This window comes from Scomber japonicus, chromosome 4 (genome assembly GCF_027409825.1).
Source record: "Scomber japonicus isolate fScoJap1 chromosome 4, fScoJap1.pri, whole genome shotgun sequence".
NCBI lineage: Eukaryota > Metazoa > Chordata > Actinopteri > Scombriformes > Scombridae > Scomber > Scomber japonicus.
In genome coordinates, this window is record NC_070581.1 from 28322270 (window position 1) to 28343803 (window position 21534).

A 21534-nucleotide genomic window follows, 5' to 3' on the forward strand; every position below is an offset into this window, starting at 1 on the left:
CAAATTTGGACTGCATGAAGCCAAGACCTGTGGCTGTGGCCTCATTGTGTCTATATCCTGCTGAGAGGTCCCTGAATGTCTGTACACATGTCATTGTAAAGGCAAACCTATGGGCGAGTAAACAACCCCATCATTGTAACCTCTGCCACTCTTTGTCAGTAAGTCACAGAATCACACAGACACTTTTACAAGAATCCTGAGAGTGTTTCCTTTCCAATGATACCAGACACATCTCTGAGTCTCAAACTATGTGGGATCTGTGCTGCTCACAACTTGGGCATGTCGTTTAGACTAACAACATAAAAAATGGGGGCGTGTATTAAGTGGTTAAAGCAAATCATTATTTTATGCTGCAATCTCATATTTAATGCTCTATTCTAGCATTTTATTTCTCTCTTTCTATTTTTCTGTATTTTGTTTTTATTATTAGTGTGGGGGGGGTGGGGGGATGGGGGGTTAATTGTATGTTTTAATGTTTCTCAAATTACATGTTTTTCTGTTTTATGTAAAGCACATTGAGTTGCCATTGAAATGCGTTATATAAATAAAACTGCCTTGCCTTATGTTATCACGATATTATGATATAAGATATCTAAGACAATATCTAGTCTCATATCACAGTAACAATATAATATCAATATATCGCCCAGAACTATCTATATGTACTTTACTGATATTGTGATGTATTCAATAATAACTGGAAGGTGCGAGCTTTAAACCATTACCAAAATCCAGATGTGACATAAATCTACCATATATTTCAAAATCTTCACAGCAGTTGGGTTCATAGTAGCATCTTGTAATGAAACTGATCCAATTTGACCACGGAGCGGCATATGACGACATGATATGATGTCATATTAAGGTATACTGTAGATCAGCTTCATGGGTTAGTTGGACAGAGCCATGAATGAAAGCATCACCTCAACTAAATATTAAGTTATGTTGTGTCTGCACTATTTTTTCTCTACATGCTTGAGACGGTGTGTGCAACATGTGCAACAAACACACATGCACGGAGCGAGCAGACCACGCTCACTTCTCGAGGACAGAGAGGGGTAAGAGGCACAAGGCTCCTCCCTGAGAGTTTGTGAAAACATTCCAGCAAAGTGAGAGCAGTCAAAGAATTGGAAACTCTCTCTGTGCGGCCTCTTACTCTCTCTCTCTCTCTCTCTCTCTCTCTCTGTCTCTCTCTCTCTCTCTCTCTCTCTCTCTCTCTGTGTCTCTTTATCCTTCTCACCACCTTTGCATAAGTACTTAAACTGTGTGCAAGTGTTTAAAGTTTGTGCAAAGCTCTAAGGACATCCAGCTTATTCTGCAGGCGAGCACATCAAGGAAGCTAAATCTGAAGATTCCTTTAAAAGCTGGACAAAAGAAACGTAGGTGTCCCATTGATCGGCTCACAATGAAGCCGGTGTTGGTTCTCCTAGTTTCCACAGCCTGGACTTTGACTGGAGCCCAGTACTACTACCAGGGGCTGATGGACTATCTGGAGAACAGATTATTGGCTATTGAGGTAAGAAATAACCCAATTTAAATGAATGAGAACTGATCATTTAAGAGCAGTTCTTCTCAGTTGCAGGCCATATTTTCCTCACCTGTTAAAAAAGTATAATATCAGTTGATATTCTTTAAAAACTGAGTCATCCTCCTTTAATTTAAGCTCAATGTCCTAACTAATGCAAACCAATTAAAGCAATCTGTGCCCAGCTCATCAACTTCGCAGGGCCCTGTGGGGGTGTATCACTTGATGCGTGCATGCAGGCTGTTCTTCTCATGCAACACGCCACTTTCTGTCCAACAACATTACGATTTCCTCGGCGTTTTTAAGATGATGACACACCAGTAATGAGTACAAGCTCAACCTTTTACCTCGGTGGCATCCAACATCCCACCAGCTTCACAAAAACTGTTTTCTGTAAAAGGTAGAATGAATCTGAATTACAAGAAAGCGCCTGAGGGAGAGATTTGAACTACACAGAGTTCAAGTATTGTTTCTTTTTTTTCTTTTTTTTACAAGGGAAGTTATAAAAGACATGTCTGTGTCATGGAAAAACAAGTGAGGTTTGTGTGAGGGGAAACGTTTGTTGGCTTAAGGTGAGCGTGATATGAAATACAGAGGATTACATGTCTAGTCTCCTCAGGTACCAGCTTCAGCTACTCTCTCTGCTTTAAATATTTCCTTTAATGTATTTTTTGAATCTTTCTTTTTCATTAACTGTGTGGCTGCAGAACAAAAAAAAAGACAATCTCAGAACTGTTATCCACAAGAAATGAATTGTCTATTTACAGCTAACACCGGCCCCCATCACGTCCCCCCCACCCCGCTCCCTCCGGCAGCTTCCCTCCAGTCTCAGTTCCAATATGCTGGTGCAACTTCTGCATTGATATGAACATGGCAATTCATCAGCAACTTTTCATTGAACTTTCATTTCCATTTGACCACAGGCCCACAGAAGGCAAAGAAAGAAAATGAACCTGAGGCGGAGGAGAAAGTGAAGCAGCCGTCTGTTATTACCTGAATAATTCACCTGTCACTCTAGCTGCTGTGTCAATCACCACACTGGAAATCACAGTGTGATGTGTTTGGTAATGGTGATCATTCTTTGTTTGAAACAGAGACGTTTTACCATTTAAGATTCATGAAGTAGGCAAAGAGACTAGAATCTACAGCCACACTAGTAGCTCTGTGAGGCTGTTCTTAAAGGACGGGTTCACACATTTTTCCAAATGTGTCTTAAAACAACAGTCAGGAGCCCAAATGTACACTGAAATAGGGTTTTCTCACTATAATCACTCCTCCTGTTCATACTGACCATTAGACGATCCCCTCATAGAGTTTAGGATGTAAATTATGGAGTCCAGAACCAACTAATCCACTAATATGAAGCTTCAGCCGTCCAAATGAATCAAATCAAGTAGATATCTTTCAACGTTAGAGTCTTTTTAGTTCTCCTTTTTTTATGACTATATTTCCACCACAGCTCAACAGGGAAACACAAAGAGGGACTTTGATGCTAATAAGACTGTAAGTTAGTCAGATATCCACTTGATATGACTAACTCAGACTGCTGAAGCCTCTTATAAGCTTTACATAAACTTTTAAATCCATTTTTGGACACACTGTGGATTTTGGCCTCCATGGCTTACACTGAAAGCCAGTAGCCAGTATGAACAGGAGGAGAGGTGGTGGACAAAGTACTCAGATCTGCTACTGAAGTAAAAGTTGTAGTACCCAGGAGTAAAAATACTAAAGTGAAAGTCCTGCATGTAGTTGGGGACTTTGCAGTGAGACCTGTAGTGGAGTAAAAAAAAAAAAGCTGAGGCAGATGGGAATGCTATTAGTTTCTCAGATATATAAATTAAAGTATTGGACAAATTAACATTTTGACCTGATGGTGGCACTACATGAAAAGTTAAGAGCATGAACCTCATAATGACACTAAAGGAAAAGTAACATAATAACATGATGTAATTATTGTACATCCTCTTTGCTGCCAATCTACCAAATAGATATTTCACCGGATACATTAAAAATTTGACCTGCTGGTGGTGCTATATGAAAAATCAGAGAATCACCAAAGTTACTGAGATTCATCCTGTGGGCACAATGAATGTCTTTACAAGATTTTGCGGCAAATCATTCAACAGTTGTTGAGATATTCCAGTTTATACCAACAGACCGACTGACCGACAGACAGGACAAGATTGCCATTCATAGAGCCTCACCGCTAGTGTGGCTGAAATATGGAATAAAGTAAACATCTTCCCTGGTGAGGTGGTCTGAGTAAAAACCAGAAAAACCTGACTAACCTAATCTTATCCTACAGTAACATTATAGCACTTGTTTTGCTCGGCCTTGTAGGATCGCATGCAGCTGTGGCACGACCAAACTCATCGCTACCACACAGAACTGCTGGATTTCAAAAAGCTCACTGCTGAGAGCATGGACGGGCTGAAGCAGGAGCACAGCATGCTGCTCAAAGACCTGGAAGGAGCCGCAGTACGAGTGGAGCGAGTGGAGCGAGAGATGGACTACGTGGAGAGCCAGACTTCCCCCCGGGCCTGTGTTAATAAGGCAGACAAGGTAGTGGAGCAGGGAGCCTGGGCTCTGGAGGAGAGCCGAGGAGAGGAAGAGGAGGAAGACGACTGGGAGGAGCTGCAGTCCACAGTCTCTGGTGAGCTGCGGGGAAGTACAAACACACGTCAGCCAAACATCCTCTGCAGGATGCTTGTTTGATCTTTCATTTTTCATTCAGGACAGAGCTCTGGCACTGTCAGAACGTATGCCATACATAAGATATATGTCCTATAGCTAACTTTCACATTACACCAGAAGCTATACCACCTTTTTTTTCTTAATTTTTCCTCTTTTTGCAAAGTTGCTGTCTTGGAAAAGTCATGTCACTGGAAAATGGGAAACAAACAGGCTGCTGTTACAAGTCATTTAATGGTGTACTTTAAGTCCGTGGGCAGTCATGTTTTCCAGGAGATGTGGCTTCTCGATGCAACTCATTTATTTCTGCAGAGCCGTTCCCCCAAAAGTGCAGTTTGAGCACAGCAGCGTTTGTCTTTATAATCCTCCGAATCCCACGACATGCTGCTACAAACAACGCTAAGATACCAACTGCTACACTGACTAATTTACTCGGGTAATACGGAGACTTATAATTGTTTTAATGCGTGATGTGAGAAAGTTGTGAAATCACATCTTGATTCCACGAAACACATCAGTAGCACTTCACTGACACAGTCATTGAAATAGCCATATATTTGCACTTAATTGGTTCCAAAAGCTAAAGAGCCAAATCTAAGATGATGGATCATTACGTTCCTTTGGTGCAATTTATAATGACTCTCCTCACTGAGAGAAGCAACTATTCATTCTTTTATTATTCTCATACAGAAAATAAGGCAATCAATAACACATGAATTCAAAAATTACCCTCATAAACCCCTCTGCTCAGAATTATAAAGCTAGTCACGCTCTACATAATCAAGAGAGATTTCAGTCCATTATACGAAAGTGGATGATAGGACAATCCAGAGCTCTATTAGTCTCTGTGTGTTCGCTCCTCTCCTGTGTCTGCAGAGAGAGGAGCGACAGGAAGCTGCCCCGAGGTCAGCGACATTACTCTCCGAGCTCATGTTCGCAGGAGTGAGCTCTGCACACAGTGATCCATTGTGAATGTGAATGTGAACTGACCCAAAACCAACTTCGCTGCATTGTAAGGGTCCAATTCAGATTTGTTGAGCATAATTTTAATTTTCCTCTCCTGGAGACACCGGAGGGGGCAGCTTTTGTTCGTGTGTTTCACTGAAAGCACGCTATTAGTCTTTGTACTGCACTCATATCTAGTCTAATTATAGAGTCCTGTATGTCTAACCTCCCTTACCTTGTGAGGCAGCTGGATTCGTGATATATCAGGTCATCATGAGATCACGTGAGAGTCCATCTTATCTTATCAGGTTTGTGTCCGAAACACCGGTGGTTCAGACCACTCAGCGTCCTATAAGGATTCTTGTGATCTTGATCTCACAAATCCAGCTACCTTGCAAAGTTAGACAATGATGGATGTTGATAGACGGATGGTTCGTCCAATCACCTGTCGAGTGTTTTCTGAAAGCGGAGGCCTGTTTCCAAGCAGTTTCTAAGGATGAATTCTCACATCTGTGTAAGAAACCATTTGGAGCATCAGGTTACAGCTTCCCTCAGACTGCTTTGCTTTAATTTGGAGTGCCACATATTGACTGCTGCAGGCTGCCTCATGTTTTCTAAAAAATTAGGTTGTAAATATCCATTTCAGCTTCGGAGCAGCACTTCACTGGAAGATGCTAATTGGACTAATTATGACAGAGGATATAAATTTAAATTCAGTTATAATTACACCAACTGGTTGCAGCCTTACAGGTGCAGTATGTAGATTTTAATGGTATCAAATGGAGCAGACTCGGCAGAAATTGAATATAATATTCATACGATTGTTTTCATCAGTGTATAATCACCTGAAAAGAGAAGAATTCCTGAGTTTTTGTGCCATTTATATCTAGACAGGGAGGGCGTCCACTTCCACAGAGGCGGCCATGTTTCTACAGTAGCCTAGAATGGACAAATCAAACTCAGGCTCTTAGAGAGAGACTTTTGTGATTCGTGGCCAAGCTTGGAAGGAGAGGGGCGCAGTTCGCATTTCAACCTCACCACTACATGCCACTAAATCCTACGCACTGCACCTTTAAAATTCCTGAGGTTTTGTTACCTTAGAATAAGCCATTTATATCTAGACAGGGAGGGCGTCCACTTCCACAGAGGCGGCCATGTTTCTACAGTAGCCTAGAATGGACAAATCAAACTCAGGCCCTACAGAGAGACTTTTGCTTTTTTGATGAGTTTCGTGGCCAAGCTTGGAAGGAGAGGGGGCGGGGTTCGCATTTCAACCTCACCACTACATACCACTAAATCCTACACACTACACCTTTAAAACTCCTCAACATGCAGGTATCTAATAAAGTGTAATGAATTCAGTTTTTTTGAATTAATGAGATAATTATCACAGAGTTCTGAGAAAGGTTTTCATTTGGGAAAAAAGTAATTCTGCACTGATTTTGTGAGTTAATGAGATACCTGACTGCTGAACTTCTGAACCCCATTATGCCTAAAGTAGTGTAATTACTGTAAAGACGGCCTCCGAGCACGGCGAAAGTCCTCTTTAATGTTCTCTCTGTGTTCTTTAATGAACATCATGCATTATTCTTTTTTCTCATGTTTGACCTGTTGTAAGTTTCATTTTGCCAGTAAGTTATGAGATCATCCCTGAAGTTTTCTGTTCTCTCTAACATTGTTAAACTTTACCTGTTTGCAGAAAGTTCATTTTAATTCACTTCAGTTCTATTTATATGGCAGAGAATCAAAACAGAAGTTATCTCGGGGCACTTTTCACACAGAGCAGGTCGAGATCGTACTCTTTGTTTTACAGAGACCAAACATTCCCCCCCATGAGCAGCACTTGGCATCAACAACAAGAAAAAACTCCCCATTGGCAGGTTCATGAAACTGGAAACTAAAATAACCTCTTTGCTCTGTAGGCAGTCTGCTGGGGTTTGTTTCATCTATTTTTGGGGCTTTGATGAAACATTTTGCTCGTCCTAAAGGTGCCTGTGCAGAGTCGATAAACTAATAACAATAACATCTATATTACTTAAAGAAGCAGGTTTTTCCCCAATGCTTCAAACTGAAAATAAAGCTGGATGAAACTTAACAGGCATGACGGGTTTGCGTCCATGAACTCGAGCCCTCAGGTAGGAACAAGAGCTTCTCCTGGGATTTGGAGGTATCTGATTAATTCAGAAAAACAGAGACGAGTCTTTTTTCCCATGAAAACTTTCCTCAGATGATAATCTCGTTAATTCAGGATAACGGGGAATTTTTTTTTTTCTCAATTGAATGCGTTTCACTTCCGTAGGTATCACCATAATTATTACTTTATTTATTTTAACTGGCTTTAAAAAAAAACTTGAAAACAAAAGACAATCATGGTTTGGGGAAACACCATGCATAGATAATATTTATTAAAAGTTTAACTAAAAAAAAACAGCTAATCTGCTTTAATCAGGCCTGTGTGAGTTTGGTTTGATCAGATTTCTTTGATAGTAAAGAGGCAACATGAGCAAACACGTCTGTCATATTTTCATCCAAACATTGCCCCCTGTTTTTATTTCTGCATCACTGCAACACATTGAAATATCCTAAAATGTCTTATATGTCACTTTATATACCATACTGTATAAAGTTTGGGATCGCAGCTAATTCTAAATAAACTTCTGTGTGTTGATAAATGAATAAAGCTTTTATATATAACAACATTTATGATGAACTTAAGTTAAATTAATGTTAAATCAGAAATGAATGCACCGTGTGGATGAGTGAAAAGTGTCATGTGATGTCTGTAAACACAACCAAAAGCAAAACTCTAACCCATCTGGTTAGTGGAGGCCTGGAAGATAGAGAAGAGAGATTGATTAGCACAGAAGCTGCTTAAATAGGCTGAGACCCAAACCACCCAGGTGCTGTCGTCTCCCTGACGTCCTCTCTAGTCCCGCCCACCGGCCCCTGAGCCAGGAAGCCCAAACAAAAGGGAGAGAGGGACACAGCATGAGTTTGTGATGACTGGTCCATCAGCTGGGAGGTAGATTATGGAGATGAGTGATTGGGTCCTACATGGATTGAGTTGGATTTCTCCACATGCTGAAGCTGTTTTTTTTTCTCCAAAATCTAAAAACATAGCATAAGAAGAAATGGATTAAACAGTATATTTATCTGCTCTGCTGTAAGATGAGATCATGTCAGGCTAATTGGCTCACTAACTACTGCAGTAACCTGATGATGCTTTCAAGACTGAAGAGCACATCAGTAACTAACCTCATTAATTTGTGCAAAACTGTAAAAACACTCATTACCCTGAAAAGTGAACTATCATACTACCAACAGTAGTATATTTTCATTTATATTTTGTTATTCAGCAGACACTTTTATCAAAAGCTACTCAAAAGCAAAGCAAGACAATCAAACGTGAAGCAGCTGAGCAGGTAGAAGTGGAGAGAGAGAGAGAGAGAGAGAGAGAGAGAGAGAGAGAGAGAGAGAGAGAGAGAGAGAGAGAGAGAGAGAGAGAGAGAGAGAGAGAGAGAGAGAGAGAGAGAGAGAGAGAGAGAGAGAGAGAGAGAGAGAGAGAGAGAGAGAGAGAGAGAGAGAGAACTGAACTGAACTGAAGGTGTCTCTAATATATAAAGTAAGAAACAAAATGTGCATGGTCACATACGCTATTACTTTGAAAATTAAAGGGCATTTTCTTTTTTAATTGGGTTACTAAAACTTATACACCAGAAAACATTTGTTAAAGACATTAATTAGTCATCCCTTTCTCTCATCTAATATAAAAGTTTAAACAATGTAAGCTAAGCAGCCAAACAGTGTTGTGTTGGAACGAAATTAAAAGTCTGATCTTACATTTTTCCTCATTGCATTTTTTAATACAAGGACTAATTAGTTCTACACTGCAGCACCAGAACAATACTTTTTCTATTTCAATGGATTAACTGCTGATTTTACGTGTGGGGAAATATATCTTTAGCTTCATTCATTCAGCACAATATCATATACATAACCAGGTAGCGTCTCTATGTTCCCTGTGCTGTGGGAATGTAGGCCTGGGGAAACATAAGGCCTAATTTTGATGGGAAGAACATCTTATTCTTAGAAATGGGGGAACATAAGGCCGACCCCCATAACCATCAATCAAATCTTTAAAACCCCTTTTTTTTTTTAGAGTTCTTGTTTTAAAACGAGTCTGCTGGAGAAAACTGACAACCTAAAGCTTGACTCATGAACATGTTTCCTCCATTATTGCTGTAAGTACAAAAACATGATCCCATATTTCTACGTGTTTTCTCTCTCTCTGCAGACTGCGTGGAAATCATCTCTAACATCAGATCAGTGAAGATCCTGAAGAGAGTGGGCAGTCCGAAGGGTATGTGGGTCAGAGATCCCAGGTCGTCTAAGCTTTACGTCTTTAACGGGACAGCAGGAGACATTATCTACGAGTTTGACTCCGTGAGGGAGTTTTCCCCGCTCTCCCGGAGTCACCAACAGCCGAAGGATCAGTCTTCCTTCAGAATGGACGGGGACAGGAAGTACTGTTTATAACGGGTATTTGTACTATATAAAGCAGGAGGCTGAAACAGACGTGCAGGTGGTCAAATTTGACCTGCTGAGCGACTCGGTCACAGACTCCGCCATGCTCCCTCTGGAAAGCCACGCTACTGTTTACAACCTCAACCCAGAGACCGTCGCTGACCTCACAGCAGACGACGAGGGCCTCTGGCTTCTGTACGCCAGCAGTGACAGCGAACCAAACATCAGCCTCGCAAAGATGGACCCTGCCACACTCGATATAGAACAAATCTGGGACACCCGGTGCCCACGGGAGAACGCAGAGGCGGCTTTCGTAGTGTGCGGAACTGTCTATGTCGTTTACAACACCCGCCTGGCCAGCCGCTCCCGGGTTCAGTGCGTGTTTGACGTCAACGACATAGTGATCAGCGAGGAGGCTCCTCTGCTCTACTTCCCCAGGAGGTACGGAGCCCACGCTAGTCTGAAATACAACCCCGAGGAAAAACAGCTGTACGGCTGGGATGATGGCTACCAAATCATTTACAGACTGACCATGAAGAGGAAGCTCCTGGTCTGACAGCAGGGGAAGGGGTGTTTAATTTCAAAAAGGCGGCGAATAAAAAAAAAAAAAAAAAATGGCAGTAGTAAATTTGTACATGCCAGTCTTTCAGAAGCTTTGCACTTATCTCACAGCCTGCAGACTCTTCATTCATGGTAGATTTAATACAAATCACCCGTAACATCACACATTTTTTAAGAAAATGAATCAGCTTTTGAAGTATTATTTATTAATTTGACCCTTTTCTTGTGTGTATAATACACCAAAACAAGCAAAGAGACATTGAAAATGCCATTCAGTTTATTAGAGGCTGTCAAGTGTCGCTGCTCTGTGATGTGTGTGTGTGTCCGCTCCTCGTTTCATTTAGACCGTTTGATACAGACAAAATCTCATTTCCTTTTTGTGCCTGTTCTCGCTTATTAAGCCACTGGCTGTGTTGTCATTATACGGTGTGTTTGCCACAAAACTGACAGCGCGGCGACCATTTTTTGCATAAGTCTTTTAATCAAAGAAAGAAAAAAATCCATGTCACAGAACCGATAACACATCACACCCCATGGGAGAAAAAACAACAAACTCTTTTTCTGCTGTTGATTTCAGACTCTTTGAAACATAAACAATGACAATTTATGTGGTGGAAATACTGTAATGCTATTTCAGTTTACTTCATTAACACACCGGGTCACTTGTTAATTAATATGAGTCTTGATTATGATCTAGCATCTAAAACAAAAACTCATACAGTAGTCGACTTTTTTGCCCCCGAACTAACAACTGTTAATGTTACTCACCAAAAAACATTTTCTCAAACATTTCTGTCGTTACAAATACAAAATGTTCAATAAAAAATGTTGTAAATTCAGTGCTATCATAACAGTTGGAAGGGAGACGAGATCATATCAAGAAACATTACAATAGTAGGCAAAGCTAGAAGGTCTCGAAACAGTCCATAAACTGGAGGCAATTGATTTAACAGGTTTCATCTACTATGAAAACACACCACATCGTCAGAGAAATATATGACCATCATAAACCACATGTTTAAAAAAAAAAAAAAAGGAAAGAAGAGGAACAGAAAATACGCCATTATTCAACCACTTCAATTTTTTTTACACTTAAATAAGATATTAGAAATATATGAATAATGCCATAAGTCTTTTAGAGAGGGATTTCACCATTAAAGCAACTGTGTGTGAATAAAAAGGGTGGGGGTGTGAAGGGGGGGGGATTTAAAACTATGTGAGGCGAGGTGTTTGGTGATGCAATTATGGATTACGTCAAGCATGGACCATAATGCACTCTGACTCATTCTCTCTCTAACAAGTGCCAATTAGAGAAAAGTCACTTCTCTGTAGATGCTGACCGTTCCGCCCATCAGCTGCCCCCGCGCTGTCGTCTCCAGCTCTCAGACGCACACAGATACCATACAAGGTAAACTGACCCTGTGAAGCTTATGACTAAAACAGAGTCTGCTGCTGCGTCTGTTGAATGCATCTCATGCTCATCTGTCCCTCTTTCTCTCTTTCTTCAATGGCATTTTCACAACCGCTGTGATAAATGGTGTGTTCATTGTACAGTAGTCTGAGACTGAGAACAGTTTGTCTTTCTGCTATATCACTTGTCCAGAGTCTGTTGCCGTGTCCTCTGTTGCCAAGGCGAGACACCCGGCAGTCTGGATCGGTCCAGCTCAGAGCCAAGAACATTGTTAGACATCAGATTAAAAAAGTAGCCATGGGGGCAGCTGTAGAGATAATGCAAAAACTGGATGCAACTCAAAAAAATGGTGCTCGTATTGGAAATGAACTATCTGCACACCCATACTGACTATAATCTGAGAGTGTTTCCTGGCAATTTTTCCCCAGACCTGATGTCACATTGAAACATTTTTCTAACCCCTTGAATGTACTGATTGTATCTGTGCTTGCCAATTACTGCAAAACAAAAGTACTGCAGGAAGATAAAGCCTGAAAAACTGGAAGAAAAAATAATGAAAACCAGATGATTATGTTTTATTCTCATCACAAAGATATGAGATCATATTTTTAATTAACAGCAATAGACAGGAGGGGGGGGGGGGGTTTGTTTAGAGACAACAGACCTTTTCACAGCAGATATTTTGACTTGTCACAGCAGGAAACACACACAGGTGGAACTGATAGCATTAACGATGGGATGGTGCAAAGAAGCCATACTGATGATGAACCATCACACAGTTATTAATTGCACCTGGGTTTCTCCTGCTTGGACACGTCTGAATATCGGCTGTGAAAATAAAAGGTCTTTTGAGGTTTTGTGCACAGCAGTAAAAAACTCACTGTCACAAATGTCTTGGTAGCTTCTATACGGACGTTTTCAGTGTTTAGGAATAAAGTGACTCGCTGCAAATCAGTAAAATGACTGTTTAGAGGTAAATTTGTATGTGACAACAATTAGTCGATTCATCAATTAGTCGATTAACTTGCAGCCAATTTGATATAAAATCATTTCAATCATTTTTAAAGGCAAAAATGCCAAATTAACTTGCTGGTTTCAGCCTATCAAATGTGATTTTAACTGTATAATTTGTCTTACATGATAGTAAACTGAATATATTTGGGTTTTGGACTGTTGCTTGGACGTCTGAAGGTGTCACTTGAGTTGCGTTCGGGAAAGTTATCGCAGTCACAATGTCTTGGTAGCTTCTATACGAACGTTTTCAGTGTTTAGGAATGAAGTAACTTGCTGGAAACCAGTAAAATGACTGTTTAGAGGTAAATTTGTATGTGACCACACACTGTTAGACATCTGTCACGTATGTTAGAGCTGCAACAATCAGTCGATTAATCATTTAGTCGATTAACCTGCAGCCAATTTGATAATCACATCATTTCAATCTTTTTTAAAGGCAAAAATGTTAAATTAACTTGCTGGTTTCAGTCTATCAATTGTGATTTTAACTGTATAATATGTCTTACATGATAGTAAACTGAATATATTTGGGTATTGGACTGTGTTGCTTGGACGTCTGAAGGTTGAGAAGTTATCGCAGGATCACATTTGAACATCACATTTTCACTCTTTTTGGACATTATATAGAGAAAACAATGAATTGATTGAACATGATTGTTAGTTGTAGCCCTACAGTACATGAAATTAGCTCTTGCAGGTTTTGAGAAATTAAAATGAGCCTTTTTTTTGCTTCTCCTGTATATTCTAGTCATAACCTTCAGTTTCTCTTAAAAATAATTAACCTGCAGTGTTTAGAAATACCCAGGAGGTAAATCAAAAACACAATATTCCCAAAGACTCTTCTGACCATCTGGATGAAAGAAATCTTTTTTTAACAAGTTTTCCAAGTTTCCTCTCCAGGTAGCCATCTTTGTTATGATTGCAAAACAGAGGTTCAACTTGGGCAACAGGGTAAAAAAAACTTCTTTATACTTCAGTGTTAGACTCCAGATGGTTAAAATAATCTTTGGAGATTCTGGAAATAAAGTCAAAGCAAAGAAACTCTAGTTAATTATCTTTATAGAGAAACTAACTGTTACCTCTGTGACCCAAATATTTACTAAATACTGAGTTTCCTGTATGTTTATCCCAAACCATTAATGGGCTGCTGGGGTTAAAAGTACAGAAACTTCTCTCATATTTCAGCATTAAAAAATATATTAATGAGCATATATTAAATTACTACTGTTTGCCTCCTGCACAAGTTAAGAACACATAAGCCCTCGTTGTGGATATTAGCAGCATTAGCATGAATGAAAATCATGTTGTAGACTATTAAAATGCACCAGATGATAAATATATGCCAGAAATTAGTCAAAAAAAACAAATCAATGTTGGATTTCATTTTTGTTTTAAAGTTATTATCTATCAGCTACAAAGGATCCCGAAAAGAGACGCTATGCACCTGATTGTTTTTTTCTCTCCCTGACTAATTTTAAGCATCACAGTTTGATGCATTTTCAATTCAAAGCCATCAGTCTGCCAACTCTACTGTATCAGCCGCAATCAAGTCTCACGTCACGTCAAAGTGATCACCAAAGTATTGATCATACAGCCTGACAAACATTTCTACAGTATTCATTAAAAAGCCACAGACTGAGCAAACATGGTTCACCTTTGAAAAAAACTATCAATCAGCTTATTAAAATCCAGAGACGGGGCTGCGAGGTGCTAATATCTAATTAAAAGTAAGATTTCATTTTGCACATCATGTTTTTGATTTGTTTAACCCTTCATCTTCCCATCAGCCCTCATTTGTTTCTATACATGTGCATCTCTTGCAAATCTAATACAGCAAATGAAAAGTACTACTACTGGAATATAAACCTGAACCTGAAACTGAAAGAAAATCATGTAAATAACCAAATTTATTGTGTTTTTTTTTTTTTTATACCACAAAGCTATATTGAGTCTCCATTAGGCAATATATTTAATTAAAAGCTATTATTGACACATTTTTTCCCCCCACCTGAACAATTAAAAGACAAAGTAATCCATCCATGTTTTATCTGGATTTTTGTGCATCTTTTTATCTCACTTTAAAATGTTAGGTTATTTATATAAAGAGAGGGAATAACAAACAAACAGGGACCCAAATGATTCATAGTGAAGAAGAAAAAAAAGAATGGATTTACCACATGTTGCAGATCATCTGGATTCAAACACACGTTATTTATCCCTGCGCACAGAGTATGATTAGTATGTTTAGTGACAGAATAAACATTGAGGAAGTTGCATGTTTCTAAGATCAAAAAGAGGAATAAGTTCATATCTTATTCAGGTTTTTCTCAATCACCACCAACAAGGCTACATATATTCAAAATGTCAGTAATTTTTCTCTTTTTCTTTTTTTTTTTTTAATCTTATACCTATCATCATATATCTTTTCTGATTTTCTTGTTTTAGAAAAACTAAAAACATACATACAGTAACCAGCAGACGTCTTCTGTACATGAGACTATACACATCCACTAAAGCCTGTTCTTCAGTAACAGAACAAGAGGAGACGAAGCGGGTGTTTCGCGTGTTTGTCTGAAGGAAAGAAACAGAAAAAAAAAAAAAAAGAACATGAGTGTTTGTGTGTGTGAATTTCTCACTTGGAAGAAAAAGGGCGCCATCGCTCAGAAGTAAACATCAAACAAGAGAGAAGGAGGTAAAGCGTGTGTGTGAAGTGTGCTCGAAATTTCCCCTGTTTACAGAAACCTCCAGAGCTCCCTTGTAAAGAAAAAAAGAAAGAAAGAAAAAGAAAGAAAAAGCTTTTAGGCTGTTTCTTCTTTCTATTTGTGTTGTGTTTAATAGTTAAAGCTACGTGTGTCTTTGTCAGATAATTTCACTTTTCTACTTCTTTTGTTGAAAATTGACAAAAAAAAGGACAAAAAAAGCTAATTGGTTTTTTTAGAATTGAAATCAGATACAACACTGCAGCCTATTTGCTCTCACTTCCTGTTGTTTCTTCTTCTTCTTTTATATATTAAACTTGTTGTTTTGGCTGCTTGTGACCACACACACACATATCGGCAAACTGTCAATTTGGGAACATTTTAGTTTCAGCCTCTCAGATAAGCTGCTGTTCTTGTTGATGATGATGAAACTGGAAGTGCAGTGAACTCAGCTGGAGGTTTAAAATTCATTATTCACAAACAATAATGCCTGATGGAGCGGAGGGTTTTTTTTTCTTTTTTTCTTCTTTTTTTTCTTACATCTAATAGTTCCAAAAATGCTACACTTCAGTATCATTTTTATGCTAATACAGCACAATTATATATGAGAGATGGATAGTTTTAAAATTTGCTTGAGATCTCATTTAAGGATCGTCTCTTTTTCTGCCCCCCAGCCGTGTCCTCAGCTTCCCTTCTGTGAAACTTCTGCTGCTCTCGCGTAGTGAGTTTTTTCCATCAGTGGGTCTCTGCAGCGCAACTCTGAATCTTCAGTGCCTGGAAAGTCTCCAGTGAGGACGTCAAGATCTGCTCGTCTCAGCCCGCTACAGATCGTTAATAAACATGTGCAGACTGGATGTCCAGCCTATCTCTTCTGAGGACAATGAGGGCAGCTCTGGGTCGCCGTGGTGACACCCACATTTCAGCTTAAATCTCCCTAAAACTTAACCCGAAAAGACTGCGCTTCACACAATTAACTGACTGACGGTGGTCTGGGATCAGTTCTTGGGACTGGAGTTGAGGAAGGGAAGGATAGAGGGAGAGGGAAAGAGTGAGAGAGTGAGATAGAGAGAGAGATAGAGAGAGAGAGAGTGAGAGAGAGAGATAGAGAGAGTGAGAGAGAGAGAGAGTGAGAGAGAGAGATAGAGAGAGTGAGAGAGAGAGAGAGTGAGAGAGAGAGAGAGAAGGGAAAGACAGTGGGGGGGGGGGGATTAGGGATGGGTTTCTCCTCAGTCAGACAGACAGGAAGTGGATCAGCAGGAGGGAGGAAACCCCCTTCTGGGCTGCTGGGTCACAGGTGGTTCTGCTCAGGGACTCGCAGGGGGTCTGGGTGAGGGGCACGAGCCTTGGCTGTCAAAGCTGGCTGTCCTCGCCTTCCACTGCAGGATACAGAGAGACACAAAGCAGTCATTCATAGGGCACGGGCTGCTTTTAGGTTACTGACATTTATTTAGGTCAATAAAAGAGATGATGAAGTTTAAAAAAAAACACACAATATCTCAACATAAAGATTCCTGCAGTGGAAAAAGGTGAGAGCTGAAGCTACATTTTATTATCCTGACCTTTACACAACCAATACACCAATACACCTAATATTATTATTTACAATATCTATGTCAAACCAAGTACAGGTACATTATTTTTACCCTTAATAAACTAATTTTGTTACGTTTTCAATTTCTCATCACCTCTTTAACTGAAATACATTCAAAATGAGTCTTTTATTCTGAAATCATGTCAACTTTCTCTCATTTTAAACAACTTTTGGACACCTTCAAATCCTAATCGATTCATTCACTCGATTTTAACATGATTTGAATCATTTGAAAGATGATATCAAACCTCTAAATTCTAGTTTCTTTAATTAAACATTGGGTTTATTGGTTCCTGGTAAGTCGTTTTGTAGTTTTTAATTGTTACAGTTCTTCTTCTGATGAATGGGAATTGGTGTTTTATATGTAGTTCCCATATTTCCACACATTAAAGTACATATAACTATAAGAGAACAGTATGACGGCTTAATTCAACATCATCTATCATGAGTTTAATTTGTGAGTTTGTTATTCTTCTTTAGTCTTTAGTATTCTTCATGGCTGTCACCGGTGGAGTTAAAGGGTGGAAACGAATCCCAACAAAATTTCAAGTAGTATTATTTCACGACAAGAGTAGCACCCTGGAGGAATATATTCTTCCAGCGAGTCGAGATTTACCAGCTAAGCTCTTGATTCCTCACCCGAAATGACAAACATGTCCAGAATAATCCTTTAAAAAAAATGTCTCCGGTGCCAAACTTTACCTCTTTCTCAGACTTCTTAGACTCCAGCAGGGGGTGCCAGTGTGCAATGGGTTTACGTGGATAAGCCAGCATCTCGTTCCAGTGGTCTCTGCCAAGTCCCTCGGCGTTGCATCCAAGCCGCATCACACCAATGATCTCATTATGACCTACCCTGTGGACGCACACACACAGACACACAGACACACAGACACACAGACACACACACACACACACACACACACACACATACATACATTCATACACCGTGTAAATGCATCTGACTTAACCTGACACGACATCTCATACATCAAATTGTTTGTTTGCAATTGCAAGAGTGGCATGGTGTCATCAAAGGAGACACAGAATTTGAATGTGAATGTCCTGTCAGCTGATACGGAGACGCTGCTGCAGCTGCTCGTCTCCGTGACATTACAATTGACTCATCTCAGGAGGGACATCAAAGCAGATCTTTGCTCCATTAACAATGTCTGAAGTGCAAATGATCCCCGAGATTATTAGCTCAACCTGATCATAAGGGCGGACTGTAAAAAGCAAACACACAAGGGGGCTAGGTTTCTAATTCTGGGAGAGTATCTGTTCTTTTTATACTACATGGAGAAAAAAAAAATCCACACTCTGACCTTTAACACGTGTGTTCTCATTCTGTCAGCTGTCTGCACTGTATCCACTCTTTCCCTTTCTTGTTAAAGCTTCACATACACGTGAATATGAAGGTAGTGCTCTCGTCGTTTTCCAGTGGTGAAGAAGGAGAAGAAGGATTATGAGCTTTTCTTTTAAAGATCCCCTCTAGACATTGCATTAGGACACGTAAAAATCCTTTGCTTGGTTCGATTTCCTTGTTAAAATCCTTTAACGACACACCATCGACTGATTTTCCTTCATAAAAGAAAACTAAAAATCTATAAATATGCAAATATTCTTTTCATTAGCTGGATACAAGGTGTCTCCTTCACTATTAAGTCCATTTTCAGTGTTACCACATCACACTAGTACAGAGCCGCCATTGACTACACCCTACTTGTGATGTCATGTTCGGAGGTGAGCTCAGAGGAACTTTTTCCTTCAGCAGATAAAAGAGAAAACATCCAAGTCAAGAATCAAAAAGGAAAGTTTTTTTTTTTTCAGTGGAAGGGGACTTTAAGTAAAACTGGCAACATCAAAATGTAAAAATACTCAACTTCAAGTAAAAGCCTGGTATTCAATATAGTGTTTAATAATTAAAGTACTCTGAGCTAAATGTATTTAAAGTATAAAAATTGAAAGCACTCATCATGCAGAAAAACTGTTGAATTATTAATATAAATTACATTAAGGCTGATGCATCGATGTGTAATTCACTGCTGTAGCTGCTCGAGAAGGAGTCAGTTTGAACCACTTCCCAAACTAAAGGGTTGGGCCTCTCCAAAAGGTCATAAAATAAATATAAAAGGTTTGTGAGATGATGAGATGATGATGCTGGAGATGTGCAGAGACAAACCAACAATGAACCCATCCTACTAGCCTGATGTATCTTATTCCTCTGTACTGTGGACCTCCGTTTTTGTCCACCATGAAAAGTTTGGGCATGTTTCTTTATTTAGAAACAGCTCCAAAGACTAATAAGAGATCACATCTTCAGTCTCTGGAGAGTAGTTCTGTGTAAAGCAGAAGCCTTATTATGCTGCATATTACAAATTCTTCACTTTGTACTGAAGTTCAATGCAGTGCAACATAAACATGAAATCTGTTGCCAGCCATTTCTTTAACCCTCCTGTTGTCCTTGAGTCAAGGAAGGAAGGGAGGAAGGGAGGAAGGAAGGAAGGAAGGAAGGAAGGAAGGAAGGAAGGAAGGAAAAGAAGATTGGAAGGAAGGACAGATGGAAGTAAGTAAGTAAGGAAGGTAATGGGGAGGAAAGAAAGAGAGAAGGAAGGAAGGACAGAAAGAGAGAAGGAAGGAGGAAGGAAGGACAGATGGGGGTCAATTTGACCCTGGAGGACGACACGAAGGTTACTGGGGAGGACAAAAAACTTATATACATATTTGTGTTAATATTCAAACCAGGGTTATTATAGTTTTGACATTTTCTTTAGTTTTTATTTTTCTTTAGTTTTTCAGTTTGCTTTTTTATTTCAGTTTAGTTTTAGTTAGTTCATCAAGTGATGAAGTAGTTTCAGTTTAGTTTTTATTTAGTTTTAGTTTTTCAGGTATTAAGAGAAAGCCTTGACTTGTAGAAGCTGAAAAGGGTTTAGCATCAAGTCCTTTTTCATTTCATTCTTTAACCACGAAGCATAGCGGCTGCTGCAGGACAGGAAGTCATCGAGGGAGAAAACGAAACGACAACGAAAACTAAGCTGAATCTATCTGCAATTCAATTTTTAATTTCACTTAACTGAATTATTTTTTAATTGCTATTTTTAGTTTTAGTTAACTATAATAACCCTGATTCAAACTTTTTTTTTTGTCAAATATTGAATAATTTGACCACTTTCGGGATAAAACATTTGAGAGGTGTCTGTTGGTGGGAACACAAAAAAAAAAGATCAGAAACTACTGGTTTAATCATTAATGTGTTGTAATTTATAAGTTTATCATGTGTTTTTATATAAATACAGTTACCTAAAATGTACTACTACTACTACAACTACTACTACTACATTCAACTATATTTAATAATGAGGAATGATCCAAATTTATATTCATTTCACATTTAATTAACTGTTCTTCGCTGTGATGCTTAATTAGACATTTTATACGTACAAGTCGTAGTCCATGACGGAGATGTGCAGGCTGACGTGGTCCATGCTGTCCGGCGGGATGTCGAAGATGATGGCCTCGTTGTAGGTCGGATTCAGCGTGTTCTTCTTTATGCTCGTCTTCTTCTTTTTCAAACGTCTCCCGTCACATATGAGCGACACTTTGACATACGGATCTAATCGGTTAGAGGAGGAAAAAGAAAGGAAGTTGACTTTATAGTTACACCAAGATGTTTTTATGCTCTCCTTCCTATTTTTGGCAACTTGGTAGGACTGATAATTAGCATGAAGAAGCTTTTTACAATGTTTGCCTTGACCGTTAAATCATCTACAGAGATATGAAAGCCTTTGCAACACCCAGTGTGTATTTTTTCTTTTTAGCTTGTACTTAAGCGTGGCAGCAAACCCTGGAGGACTTGGCATCAGCAACGTGCATCGTAGGAAGTGTGAGTAGATGAGTCGACGCCTTGTGTAAACTGAGAGGATGGGAGGCCACGGGTAGCTTTAAGTAGCATGACTGAGAAAGCTTCCCGATGAATGCTGATTTCGATCTTCATCCGTTGGCGGCGAATCGTCCCCGTTTGATGCATTATGCCGCGTTTAAGTCAGATTTAAGCTGCCCTAAATCTACAAAACAACAAACATGAATGCTCTCCTTTTTTTTGCAGTATAATATGCTCGAAGGCACAATTTGATGGCTGCGGTTTACGACGCACAGATTGAAATAATGGCAGACAGCTAAACCCCCCGAAAACTTGGGAGGGATTGAAAATTGTGACTCACATAAAAATTTGTGAAATGTCATTAAACATTGGGAGGGAAAAAATGTCACATTAACTCCAAATTACAGCTGAACTCTGGCATTTAATGCACAATAAACGTCACATTTTACAAGTGATCTCAGTATTGTGGGGAAACGTTGAATAAAAAAGTGGAACAACAGTCGATTGAAATAAAACAGACAGCCTGAAACTATTTGCTGACAATGTTTTAATATTGCAAGTGTTGAATATTAATAAGTGCTGAAATAAACAAAACCCAGCAGTGCAGAGGGGGCTCTCCGCTGCTCATCTTATCTGACATGCTTACAATTGGATAGTCAAAGAGGGATAGTTTATTTCGAGTCAGTGCAGCTGTGA

At 39.4% G+C, this 21534-nt stretch overlaps 2 protein-coding genes across 3 annotated transcripts in view; one reads left to right on the plus strand and one right to left on the minus strand.

The window, feature by feature from the left end:
- The first annotated feature begins 1405 nt into the window (after window positions 1-1405).
- On the plus strand, window positions 1406-10241 carry olfml3a (olfactomedin-like 3a). The gene is given in 4 exon segments (XM_053317283.1): window positions 1406-1516; window positions 3866-4178; window positions 9456-9619; window positions 9621-10241. Coding segments are annotated over 4 exon segments (1209 nt in total).
- Window positions 10242-16674: 6433 nt separating this feature from the next.
- The window catches only part of syt6a (synaptotagmin VIa), a 75225-nt gene continuing 70365 nt past the window's right edge, over window positions 16675-21534 (minus strand). For both annotated transcript variants that reach the window (XM_053317278.1, XM_053317277.1), the window contains 3 exons: window positions 20400-20571; window positions 17664-17814; window positions 16675-16746 (listed from right to left, as the gene is read on the minus strand). In XM_053317278.1, the coding sequence (XP_053173253.1) occupies window positions 16675-16746; window positions 17664-17814; window positions 20400-20571 (395 nt within the window). The remainder of the gene's footprint in view (window positions 16747-17663; window positions 17815-20399; window positions 20572-21534) is intronic.